The following is a 13,621-nucleotide window of genomic DNA, read 5'->3' as shown; positions in this document are numbered from 1 at the left end:
TTTGGTTTTAACCAAATGGTTCTGTAGGTTATCCCTTACATTTCCACTAACTGGTCTGTTAGTCAGTTTCCCATCGCTATAACAAATTCCTGAGATTAGTTAACTTAGGAGTAGGAAAGGTTCACTTTGGCCCACAGTTTCAGAGGTTTCAGTCCATGGTCTCTTGGCCATGGTGGCACAGGATGTGACGGTGGGTATGTTGAGGAGCTTTGTTCATGTGATGGTGTCTGGGAAGCAAGAAAGTAAAGGCAGCCAGGCGCCCAGTATCCCTCTCAAGGCTACATCCTAAATGATCTAACTTCCTCCAATTACACCCCACCTCCTAAAATGCCACCATCTCCCAGTGGCATACAAGCTGGTGGCCAAGTCTTCAACATCTGGCCTTTGGGGGACATTCAAGATCCAAACTACAGCAACTAGCTCTGTGACTATGGGCAAATTCTCTGTCCTCTCTGAACCGTGCTTTGAGTATTGTTAGTGTGGGGATAATCACTCCTACCATTTGTCTCATGGGGAGGAAATTTGAAAGCCTGTGTACTTCATGGCACTGTTGTAACAGTGTAACAAATTCCTATGATCTTAATGGCTTTAAATCTTTCATTTGTTGTCTTAGAGGTCTGGAGGTGAGAACTCTGAAACGTGCCTCACTGAGCTAAGATCAGGGTGTCCGAAGGCCTGCATGCTCTCTGAGTCTCTGGGAGAATCGGTTTCCTGAGGCTGCTACCTCCCGTGGCTGGTGGCCCTTCCAGCTTCAGAGCCACCCCTGGAGGGGGGATCTTCCCCTTATGAGGGGCCCTGTGATTTTACTGGGTGTGTCCTGGTCATTCAGAATGCTCTCCAGACCTGTAGGCCATCTGGTTAGAGGCCTTACTTTTTTCAGCAACTTTAGACTCTTTTTTGCCTAATATACTCACAGATTCTAGAGAACAGGACTCGGATGTCGTGGGGGCAAGATATTATTCTGCCTACCACATGATGGAAAAGGTGGAGTTTCATGTCACTTTTACAGATGGAGGGAAAGAAAGGATGGGTATATTTCCAAAAAGGAATTCTGTGTAAGTCCAGACAGTGGGTTATATGGGCATGAACCCCCAAGTCTTCCTGCTCCTCCCTCTTCTGTGCCTGACGACTGGAACTCATGGCCCCTTCTCTAAGCCTAGTCTCAAGGACTCCAGCTAATGCTCCCCTCATCACAGTATCTTCTTTCAACCATCCTGGCTAGAAAGATGGTTAATAGGGACCCACGTATGAAATAGTAAGGTTGCGCTTCAAGATTTGCCTACCTTATGTACTACATGAACTTGAACATATTTCTCTCCAGCTGTTAATTTTCTTATTCAGATGTTAACATCATCCAGACATCCATGTTACTCTCTTTAGTATAGAAATCATGGTAAGTGCATCACATATATTCTGTAGCGATCAAATGATATCATCCATGTGTGGTTTATAGATACATGAACTGGCAGAAATTCCTCATCAAACAAAAGAAAATTACTAAAGGAGCTTCAGCATCTGTTTACTTAGAAAATAGCCACATGGTTCAACTTACTTGGAACTAACTTCTTTCAGTGTTTGCCCATACAGCTTGTGAACTTCAGGATGATGATTGATTTCTCAAAGTGAGATTCAGTAGGGTCAAGTACATGTAAGAAGAAAGAATTCTAGAGGGCTTTGGCATTGGTTATAAAAGGTTACACACAGAAAAATGTGATTCTGATGAGGTGTAGTGGGACAAAAAGGTATACATTCATCCCAGAGTTAGAGTCTTTATCCCTTTTCCTAGCTCTGCTGTTACAGGGGCTAGATCTCTCCAGCGCTCCATTTCTTTGGGAGTTAACACCTGAGATGGAGCTATTTTTCACAGAGGATTTCTGGGAAACCAATAAGATGGTGTAAGTGGAAATTCCTAGTGCCCAGTGCCGGTCCTGACACAGAGAGGCTTCATAAATCTCGAATGCAGCTGTTCTGCTGTGAGAGCAGTCTGAGGAAAGTAACGCGCTGCCCCTGGCAATGATCTGACTGTCATGGGTTCACAGAAGAAGTCATCCGGATGTGACAATTGGTGGTGATGCCCATGAGATTTGTGCCCATTCTCCTGGTGACGGAGATTGAGATTCACAGGTAAAAGCAGCAACTTGTATTTTATCCATGGGGTTTGCCGATGGTCGGCCACTGGGCTTCGCCTGCACAGTCTGTTGACACCCGGCTGTCCTGCTGATGCCGTGGCCATGGTTGCTGCTCTTAGCTGTTTTTTCTGATGCTGTGTTGTCATTGCCACTCATTTACAAACTCACACTTAACATTTTATAGAAGGTTTACTTAAAAAAAAAATCTGTCTTTCCCTGAAAAACAGAAAGATCTAGCATCACACCATCAACAATTTTTCCCAGTGGTGACCAGTCACTGCTAAGTCACAGTGGCCCCTGTGGATGGGGTGGCCAGCTTCTGCTGCCACAGTGCCCTCTCAGATGCAGTTGCTTATGGCTATTACTGGGATTTCCTTATGGTGGTTGTCTGAGTCTGTTTTCTGTGGGGATAGCAGAATACCTGATGCTGAGAGCCACAGCCAAGTAGGAATGACGCATGGCATTTTTGGTTGAAAGGTGACCCCAGCAAGCCATTGAGATGATAATGATTATGTTAATATGTGCATTCAATTGGAGATTAGACCCCTGCTGTCTGCCTGGGCCTGCTACTCATTGGTTGGGGAAGTGCGGTAGGAGGGAATTCCGGAGGGGGGAGTTCCTGTTGGTGTAGTGTGTCCCAGGAGAAGGCCGCAGGCGTGGCATTGGTGGGAGTTTTGGAAATAAAGTTTGTTACTGCTTGAGTGGCTCGTGATTTTGTGCCCAGCCAGACTGCGGCAACCTGAGACTGGGTAATGTGTAAGCAACAGGAAGTTATTTGGAGACTGGGAAGTCCAAAGTGGCGGGGCCATCTCTGGTGAGGGCCTTCTTACTGATGGGGACTCAGCAAAGTTCTGAAACAGTATGGGGCATCCCATGGTGAGGGGCAGATGGAGGACTCAGGGTCAGAACCACCCTCAAGATAACCCATTCACCCAATTAATCCATCAGCCTACTTAGGACCTAGTCACCTGTCAAAGGTCCCCCTGGTCCTGCCTCTGAATGACTCACAATGAGGACTAAATGGCAACATGTCTCAATGGGGACATTTGTACCATGGAAGTAGTACCCACATTTCCATCAACAGTGAAAAAAGAAAAGCTAGATTAAGTGGGATCTAGAGTATCTTTTTAGATTTTCTTTCACTTATTTTCCTGGCTCCTGTGGACATCTGAGTTTGCTCAGTCACTGATTGTGCTGTTGAACTCTACCGGTGCTTTCATTTTTATTTTTTTCAATTAAAATTTGGATTTTGAGATGCTTACAGATTCACAGGCGGTTTTAGCAAAGAATAGAAAGACATCCTATGTACTCTTCCCCACTCTCCTCTATGGCAGCGTCTGACAAAGTGGTAGCACAGTGTGACGGGTATTGTCCCAAGTGGCTGTGCCATCTACCATTACACACACACACACACACACACACACGTGAGTGATCCAGTTTTTCGGTGCAGTTGCCAGCCTTCCGTGTTGTCCGTTTTTCATCGTACATTCTTATGGACGTGTAGTAGTACTTCCTTGTGGTTTTGATTTGCACTTTGTATTGTTATGCTCGAATTCAGGACCCCCAAAGACCACCAGAGATCCAAGATCGATGTAAGCAGCAAAGAGGTGTTTATTGCGAGCTGGCTCCGTCCTCCGCGCGCGCGCGCACACACACAGCAACTGGTGACGCTGAGAGGCCCCGAGCCCAGGGTTTGCAGCAGTTTTATACATTCTTTGGAGAAGGCAGGGACCTCACATACATCATAGCAAATCATCACACACCGCGGGAAAATCAAATAACAACTCTAAAACATGATTAGCACATTCACTGGCGGGAACAAGTTGGGTAGGGGTGATTGGTCAGAACAAAAGGGGTATTGGTTTGAACTGATTGGTTTGAGCCAAGAGGGGTGTAGGTGCTGAACTACATGGTTTCCCAATATGTTATCAACCACCATAAACTACTGGGAGGGTCATCTGGCATCCCAGGTATTTCCCTGTCTCATGCTGATTGGTGGCTGCTAGGGGATTGCTATGGATCTCCACCTAGCCTGACTGAGTCAGGGACACCTGGCGCAGCAGATCTCTCCTGTTATTTGTAGATAAACAACTCAGCAGGGTGGGAATGTGCCTAGGAGTGCTCTGTGGGTTTTTCCAAGGACAAAGGTCATGTCCCTTTCTTGGACAGGCTTTGCTCTGAGGTAGAGGCTGGTTTTTCAGTATAATGAGGTCAAACATTTTTTTAAAAAAATCTTTAATGGCCTATGTCCGGGGTGCACAGCAGGAGACCCCCACTGCAGTGCAGGGATCCCTACAGGCAAGCAAGTCACAGATCCGCCGGCTTCCTTCGTTACCCATTTTTAATTTTTATATCTTGTGGTGAGCACACCTAAAAGCTACTCTCTTAGCAAATCTTCACCACACAATACAATTTCCTCGCCTCCAGCCCTCCTGCTGCCCGCTAGATCTTAGGCTTATTCATCCTATGCGCTTGGAAATTTATATCCTCTGATCTGCGTTTCTTCCCTCCCTCCTCACCACAGGTAACGCACATTCGACTCTCTACTTCCAGGCCTTTGAGACTTTCTTTAGACGTTCCCCATCTGTCGGATGATGTAGTATTTTTTTATTTCTGAGCCTGGCTTATTTCATTTACATCCTGTCCTTCAACTTCATCTGTGTTGTTGCAAACGGCGGTATCTCCTTTTTGAAGAATGACGACCTGGAGAAATGTAGATCTCACTGTGAGAGCTCAAGGAGGAGCGGAGGAGCGTGCGTAGCCCCCTTCAGTTCATCCAGCAGAGGGGTCACAGGCACAGCGGCGCTCCCACCTCTTGGAGGGTCCTCTCTGTCACTGTACCTCATGGCTTAGCAGGTTCCGTCCCACCAACCTACACAAGGCCCTCTTCCCTGCCATCCTCACCAACGCTGGCTGCCTCTTGTTGATAATCATCCTAACAGGTGGCAGATGATGTCTCGTCCTGCTTCTGATGTGCTCTTCCCTGAGGATCAATGGTGTTGAGCACCTTTTCAGGCACATGGTGGTGTTTTGAAAAAAAGTCTGGTCAAGTTTTTTAATCGGGTTCTTTGTTTTTCTTGCTATTGAGTTCTGTGAGTTCCTTATGTATTTTGGATCCTACCTCCTTCTCAGCTACATGGTTGGCAAATGCTTCCTCCCATCTGTAGGCTGCCCCTGTCCCATGGGGCATTTGCTGTGTGGATTGATGTAATCTTCTTGTTCCGTTTTGGTTCTGTTGCAGTGCTTTCAGTGCCACATCCAAAACATTATGACAAAGACAATGTCGAGGAGATTTTCCTCCATGTTTTTTCTTCTTGGAGTCTTATGGTTGGGGACTCACCTTTAGGTGTTCATACCTTTCACATTTCTTCTTGTGCCTGGTATTAGAGGGAAGTGGTTTTCCGTCCCCTTGCCTGTGGCCAGCCGTTCCCCACATCATTCTTTGGTGATTCTTCCTTCTCCATCGTGCACTCCTGAGGTCCTGTCCCACACTGGTAGTCTGTGTACTCTGGGGCTTACTGCTGGGCTTTCCTCTCTTCCGGGGGAATATGTCTACTTCTATACCAGCGCCATGTTGTCTTGATCACTGTAACTTTATAATGTGATTGGAAATAAGGATATCTGATGCCTGAGGCTTTGTCAATCTTTCTATTACTATTTTTTTACTATTAAAAATATTTGTGACTTCATTTGTGTTTATGATTCTCTATTTCTATGAAAAAAAAAAAAAACACCTGTAATTGGAATTTTGATGGGAGTGTGCTCAATACCTTGCTGGGTGTGGAGAGAGTATCCAACATCTTTTCATGAGCTTATGTGCCCCTGTGGGTCCTCCTTTGGGAAAGTTTTTTCTTGTGTTTGCCTACTTTTACTTTGTTTGTTATCGTGAAGATTTGTGAGTTATGAGTTTTTTCTAGGTAATGATCCTTTGTCAGGTAGTCAATTCTCATATTCAAGGGTGTAATGTTCTAAAATGCCTCCATCAATTAGCAAACACTGAGCTACTGCTCCCAGGGTACACATGCGGGCAGGTCCCCCTGAGCCTCTGGTCCCGTTTTCATCAACTGACCAACATGTAGCTGTGCTTCGTGTGTGTTTCTCTCAAAGACATTTTGCTTAACATGTATTGCTGATTTGTTAACCTTGATCTCTGCCGATAGTACCCTACCTCATATCTCAATAAAGTTTATCTAATACACAGTATTTTCTCTGCCCTTCCCTTGGGAACCCTAATTAACACTCAGCTGAATGCATGGGGCTATTTTAAATAGCAGAATTGTCAGTAAAATCCACAAAAACACACACACACACACACAAAATGTGCCATGAAACAGACTGCAAAGAGGACCCTTGTTTGCACAGTTGTTAAGGCTAAGTCGGGACCTGCAGATTAGATGACTGGATTTTTTGCCACAATGCTCAAGCCTTTGAATGACCATGAGGGTGCTACTGATATTGCATTTGGGTTAACAGATTTTAACAAATAGACAAATCCACAAATAAGGAATACACAAATACTGAATATCAGCTGCATACTATTTGCAAATATTTTTCCACACTGCAGCTTGTATTATAATCCTCTTAACAGCATCAGTCACAGAAAAATAAAAAGGGCGAAGTTTTAGTGAAATCAAATTTATCAATATTTTCTTTTGTAGACCATGGTTTGGTGGTAAGTCTAAGATTTCGTCTTAACTCCGTATTTACAATATATTTAGAAGCTTTTTCTCTTTGTCTAAAAATGCTACAATTTTCTGTTTCTCATTTAAGCCTGAGATCCTTTTTGATTAGTTCTTATGTAAGGTGTGACATTAAATCTGAGGTTGGTTTGTTAGTGCTGTTTTACCTACGAGTGTCCAATTGCTTCAGGGAAATTCATTTTCCTTGTTTGTAAAGAGTCACAGGCATATTTATGCCCTTGTCACTACTAGCTGGCAGGTGGAGGCTGGGCTCCTTTTACGGTCTCCCTTAACGTGTACTCAGTGGATTCAGTGGGTTCCCCATACTGTCTGGCTCCCTCCTCCAGACCTCCTCTAGGATGCCTGGAGGTGAAGATGGTGCTTCCTTGCAGCCTGGCCTGGGGTGTGGGTGGGTGTGGGGTGCCTCCTCCTGTGTTGCCCAGCTGGGGACAACAGCTATTGTTGGAGAGTGTCTTTCCTCCAGGCTGCCTACCCTACTGTCCTTTGGGTTCAGGGGAAGGCTGGTTATGTGGGGCTTTGTCTGTGGATCCTAGCCTCTCTGACTTGCTGGCTTCTCCAGTCCCCATTATGGGGTTAGGAGGCAAGAAAATGCAGAGAACTTCCCTAGTTTTCCTTGTTTCTTGAGGTCCCTGGTTTGTCTCTGTTCCCTAAGAATCTTCTGTTGCTTGTTCTGTTGTTATCTAGAGTATGTACATGTGCTTAGTGGCATGAATAGAGAAAAGCAGGTCTACTCCATCTTTCTTGAAGCAAAAGTCATGGCAGATAGGTATCGTTTTTATCCTATTTTAAAGATAAAGGAACAAGCTTAGAAAAGTTATACAGTAGAGTCACACAGCTCACAAGTGACACCCAACTATGGTCACAAATCCAGAGCTGTGCTTTCTACTCAATATCCCCTTCGTTTGTCACATACACATCAAAACAGACATGAGCCCACCCACAGAAGCATCCTGTGTGTGTGCTGCCCCTGAGTCACTGGCAGGGGACTCTCCCTGCTAAGAGCCCAGTGAGCCATGGGACGGATGCTGATGGCTCATGGTCCATTTTCCTTGGAGTTCACTTTGTTTTATTCACAGTCCGTTTCATAATGGGCTTGAATCAGCAGTCGGGGAGCACAATTATGACGTCAGAAATGTTCCCAAGTGCATATAAGCAAAGGGGTCATTAATTGCAAAGCACAGAACTTCAAAAAGATGCGTCGGCACTTGTCACAAAAAGAGGGCACATGAGAGAGTTTACGTAGAGCATGAGAGACTGCAGTGTCCCCAGATGACAGGATTTGGAAATGGGAGTAATGTGTTGAAAACAAGCAAAGATAAATACACTGGGGCACATGTTTGTCAGTATCTCCAGAGATGACAGCCACTGTGTGTCGTGTGTGTGTGTGTGTGTGTGTGTGTGTGTGTGTGTGTTACAACACAAGAGAGCTCAGCTTATATTATATGTGAGTTTTTCACCACCTTTATACTGACTTTTTTCTTGTAGTGATGAATTTTCCTGACTAAAGAGAAACCACACCTCTTAATGTAACTGTGTCACGTGACTCGCCTATTCTTTTTCTATTTCCGTCACTTCCAACTTTGTTCAGTCTTGTATGATTTCAAAAGAATTCGACTTCCTGCCTCTGACTGTGACCCACCCCTTTGCCTTTGCCTTTCAGCAACGCCTTTCTCTTTGCTGTGGGATAATGGTGCACGCTGCCCAGCAAGCTCCATGGTTTCCAGTGACCTTCTGTTTAGAGGTCACACTGAGAAGTCCAGCCTTCAACCATCTCTCATTTGCTCTCTCTCTTCTTAGGTATTACCAGATCCGAATGACCTTGAAGGTGTCCTCCAGGATCCCTCACAGACTGAGCGCTTCGATCGTGGGACAGGCAGGTGAGCCGAGGGAGGCTAAACCTTCCTCTGCCCCAGTGCTCCAGGGCATGGAGGGAGCAGGGCATGGAGGCATCCAGGAAGTCACCGCAGGTGCCACTGGATGGAGGCCTGCTGGAAGTGAAGGCTTGTGGTTGAAAGTGGCTTTGTGTATACCTTGTTGCAAGGGGGACCCGATGGAAGGAAAACACACTCTTCCAGGGATGGCTGGTACCTGAGGGTAAACTGGCTGTGGAGGGTTGGTTAAGGTCAAGTCAGAGGCAAAATGGGTGGGAGATGGCATCTGCATGAATGTAAGGAGAAGCCTGTTGGTAAAGAGCGCCTGGAAGTCAGCTAGGTCCACAGCACTGGGTAAGTGGACAGTCAGGGTGGCACTTTTCATGTACCATCAGGGGTCCCAAAGCCCTGCAGCCAGCAGGGGAGGCTGCCAAGGACAGCTCAGGCCCCATCGAAAGGGGGCTTGAAGATTAAGCGGTGACCAAGGCTCTGAGCAGACACTCTGCAATAGAGTCGAGTCAGAAATACGGAACTCATTGCACAATAAGTAAAGACAGGCAAAGATGAATTAGTGGAGACCCAAGGAGGCTATGTTAGTGAACTTGGGAACACCGTGTAGACTCGCGCTTTTTGTTCACATGAGGAAGGCTTAGCGGTGGAGGAGAGAAAGTGAGGAGATGAAAAGGCAGAGCTGCACAAAAGCTGGTTAATTTTAAAAGAGTAGCCAAGAGTATCATAGGAATCAAATCCAGCAGAGCTACGTGTGAGGTCAGAGCTCTTCCTTATAGAGTTCTCTAGGAATTGACGTGATATGGTGAGTGAAATCCTGTGCTATTGAGTTCCAGCAAGTTCCGTGTGCAGATGTGCTGTTCTGCTTAGGTCACCTTGCAGAGGTGGGGGCCGTGGTTCCTCAAGACAGCAGAAAGATATCAGGGAGGGCCCATGTATGGCCAATGGCCAACTCAAGTCCATGATCTACAAAGAGAAAGACACAGCTGACCACCAGCGTCGGACCCTCACAGTGTGTTAAGTAATAGCCCAGTCACCGTATTTCCAAGACCTTGCTTCTCTTCTACTCCCCTTCTCTTCCCTGGAATAAACCAGGCGTCTGAGACGAGGAACAGTGGCCGCTCACTCTTCTCTGCCCAGTGTAAACTCAGGCTGATTCAGGAATCGATGATTCCCCTCCTTTGCTCTCAGCCTGCGTTCCATGGACTTCCAACAGAGGGAGGCCCATGGTGTCACAGAGAGAGTCAGGGATTTGAACCTTGCACTGTGTGAATTAGGCTGTGACCCCAGGTGAGTTATCAGAACTTTGAGCTTTGTTTCCTCACCTGAAATGTGGGACAAAAACCATCCTCCATCAAGTTTTTAATTTACAGCTTATAAATGAAAAGCACATTTTATAGAAATCATAAATGTCAATGAACCAGGACAGGAACAGTGAGTGGCCATGTGCCGGCAGTGGGAGGCAGGGTCCTCATCTCAGCGTCAGGGTAAAAGTCCAGTGAGATCCTGGAGGCCAGGAGAAAGACAGCCCGGCTGACCAAGGGAGCGCCATCCACTGGCTGCCACCAGGGATGGCACCTCTTCCCTGAGACTCTGGGAATAGGAGCTCTGCTCCCTCATTGGCTGAGGACCTGAAGACAGCAAGGCATCCAGGGACGGCAGAGCCCAGAAGCAGCCCAGGAAAGAGAAGGGCATAAGATAGTGCTGCGGAGAAACAGTGAAAGAAAAACAAAATGTGCTTCAGGGGAAAGTTCTTCTCTTATTTGGTCTGGCTTGGCAGCAGAGTCACCGTGATGCAGGCGGCAAGTCCCTGTGCTGCATGCCACAGGCTATTGCGAACAGAGGCCAACCATCGTTTACCACCTGACGGTTCCACGGTGAGGGAGAGACCATGTGTAATCTCTCCTTCAAAGTGAATTTCCCAATTATATTATTTTCAATGAGGTACTGCTGCATTACAGAACCCTCCAGAAGCTAGCACTTGAGACAGTGGTTTCTTCTTGTTGATGTCTTGAGTTGGCTGGGTCAGCGGGGACAGAGCTTTCAGGATGACTCCACTCATGCCTGGCCCTTGCTTGGTCTGGCGGAGCTTCTGTCTCTGGTTGGCGACCCAGACTCCTTACCTGGTGGGTGGCTCTGCCACCCAGGAAAGAAAACCCAGAAGACCCAAGGCTCACTGGGGAGACCAGGGACAAGGCCAGCCCACCTTCAGGTAGGGAAGCAGACCCTGGCCCTTCCTGGGAGGTGCCGTCTGCGTGTCCCTGTCAGGAGGACGTTGGCAGTCATGTTTGCAGATAAGCATCCAAACACATTCTCCATGACAGGTGTGCATTTCTGGAGAGAAAATAAAAAAAATAAAAATATGTTTTGGAAACAGAGCAGGATATATTGAAAAAGAAGCAGGGAGCCTTGAAGCAGAACCTAATAACGTCTTCAAGACTCCTTTGGTTGAACTGTCTTGTCAGAGCAGATTCTTTAATTTGGGTTTTTTCCCACTTGGCTTCAAATGGACGTAGAAAGGAGCCGCTGGCTCTGGAGAGGAGAATTCAGGAGCAGTGAGGGCCACAGGCTCCTGCTCCCAGGTTCCCATCCATCTCATTTGGAAGGTACCTCACCAATTTGCTTTTCAGGTCCTCATCTATCCAGGAGGATGCAGGTGGTACTTGTCTCAGAGGCGTGTGGTCAGGGTGAAATTAATTAAGAAACATGATAGGAAGCCGCTGGGCACTCAGAAAGCCCAGGGTCACGTCACTGTCAGAGGCTTTGCTAGGATGCAAAGGGGTGTTGTCTTGGTCACGGTGTTCTCCCATGCCCATCCTGGGGACAAAGCCCTAGGCACGGGAGGCTGCTTTTTCTGCCCTGGCGGTGCACTGGGTCATCTCCGGAGGTGGAAGTGGTCCAACGAATACCGAGTGAGATGGCATCAGACGAGGCAGCGGGTCCATTCAGGACGGCCTAAGATGAGGGCCAGGCATCTTGGTAGAGGAAGGGGGTCCTCACTGAGGCTGGGAAGGATGAGAATTTGGTCTCACAGACAAGGTCAGGAATGGGCGCTCCAGGCAGAGGTGACAGAGTGACCAGTACCAGAGGAAAGCCGTTCATGGACTGATGAGACATCCAGATCGGCCACTGACAGGACCATCCTGAGAGGAGAAGCAGAGCTGGGGTCCGACCGGGAGTGGTGCCCAGCCACACTGGGGAGATCAGTTCCATTCCACAGGCAGAGTCAAGTGAATGTGGCACTGTGACAGCAGAACCCGGCACTGCGCGACACGTGGCTGTCTTATCAATCAGGGACAGAATCATGCTTTTGTCTTCTCGAATGTCAGTCCTCTAACAGCCACATTCTACGGAAACATATTTCAATTCTGAAGGAGCTTTATGAACAGATTGTTTAGATAGGAAACAATGTCTTATTGAATTTCACAAGCTCTCTGTTTACGATTAGATCCTGCGACTGCACTTTGCTTTGTTACACTGTTTTAAATGGTGACTTGCTGAAGATTTCTCTGGAAAACTGATGGCTTGTTCCTGAGTTAGCTGTACATGTCAGTGAGTTGACTATGACAGGGTAGGAACAACCAGGCCCTTGGGCATTCTGGAAAGATCCCAGCATCACAGAAGTGACAGGTACATGAACAGATGACAACTCTAACAGTTCATGCTCATGGGCCCAGGTGCAGTGTACAAAGGGAGCAGCTTCTATGGATGGGGGACCACTGCAGGCTTTGGCCCTGGGATTCCAGATGAATCTAAGACCCACAGGGTCTCTATTACTACCAGAAGAGGCAAGTATAAAGAGCAGGTGATTTTCTAAGGACTAACCAACCAACCCCAGGACACCCCTGAACTATTCCAAAACACACAAGGAAAGCCATCACAATATCTGTCTGTGGTTCTACTTTAAATTCAGCTGAAACTGGGAAATGGTTATGGTTAGATGAAAAGATCTGATTCTTGGGGAAGCAGGTCCTGCGGTCGACGGGGCCTGGACTCATGTTAAATCCCACTTGACCACCCGAGGGTTGTCTGAGCAGAGAAAGCCCTTCACCCTCTGAGCCCTGATTTCTTTTGCTAGAGCGGGGCTAATGATAACTCCCACACAGAGCTGCTGACGGGGGTTGAGAGCACGATGGGGAAGGCCCTAGGATAGTGCTTGTTGCATAATGAAAAAATGCAGTGCAACTCTAATTAAAATCAGTTAATGAAGAGAGGGGATTTGATGTGAAACAGAGGCACCCTGCAGGCAGATGAAGGAAGGCCAAGGTGGGACAGGGGTGCCGTAACATCCCATCTGAAAAATCCAGGCTGTGAACTCAGGATTTTCCTATCATTGCTGTGTCCGTTTTCTCCTTAGAGAGAGACTGGGTCTAAGCATGCAAGCCACAGCCAGGCTGTGCCTGAGCTCCTGAAATTGCTAAAATGAGACCCGACAACAGGGCATAGCTTACCCACAGCCGCAGAGACACTGCAGAGACAGAACTGGTGCATACGGGGTCACACTTTTCCTTTACATGTTATGGGGACTCTCAGAAATGTCATTGAGTTTCACAGTACTCAAATTGGTATTTCTATGTACATATATGTTTATGCACATAAGTACATGTGTATGTATAGTGTGCCTAATTAAATTCAAATAGTCTGTTTGTTGCTAAAGTAGACACTAAACTTATATTTGTCAGTCAGGTGTGTGACATTTTGATTCAAATCAATATTTGCCAAAATTTTCAGATGCATCTTACAAATTAGAAAACATATCATGCCCTGAGCAAGACAGAGATGAATGATGGATTAATTGAAATGTGAGAGTTAAGGATTAGAGGAAGAAGACCTAGATGGAAAAAAATTTTAAATTATAATTACATTATTTCAAAGCCTTGTTTTTTCTTTTGAGTTCAGAATTATAAATAAT

At 46.6% G+C, this 13,621-nt stretch overlaps 1 protein-coding gene across 1 annotated transcript in view; it reads left to right on the top strand.

Moving 5' to 3' along the window:
* Positions 1-13,621, top strand: part of FAM135B (family with sequence similarity 135 member B) — a gene marked incomplete at both ends in the record, with an annotated part of 190,200 nt that overhangs the window by 38,106 nt on the left and 138,473 nt on the right. Inside the window, one exon of the mRNA XM_081266432.1 lies at positions 8,627-8,706. Within this exon, the coding sequence (XP_081122558.1) occupies positions 8,627-8,706 (80 nt within the window). The remainder of the gene's footprint in view (positions 1-8,626; positions 8,707-13,621) is intronic.

The sequence above is a fragment of the Spermophilus citellus genome (genome assembly GCF_964194105.1).
Source record: "Spermophilus citellus genome assembly, chromosome: 14".
In the NCBI taxonomy this organism is placed as follows: domain Eukaryota; kingdom Metazoa; phylum Chordata; class Mammalia; order Rodentia; family Sciuridae; genus Spermophilus; species Spermophilus citellus.
The sequence above is the reverse complement of the archived record's forward strand: the minus strand, read 5'-3'. Positions and strand labels throughout refer to the sequence as shown.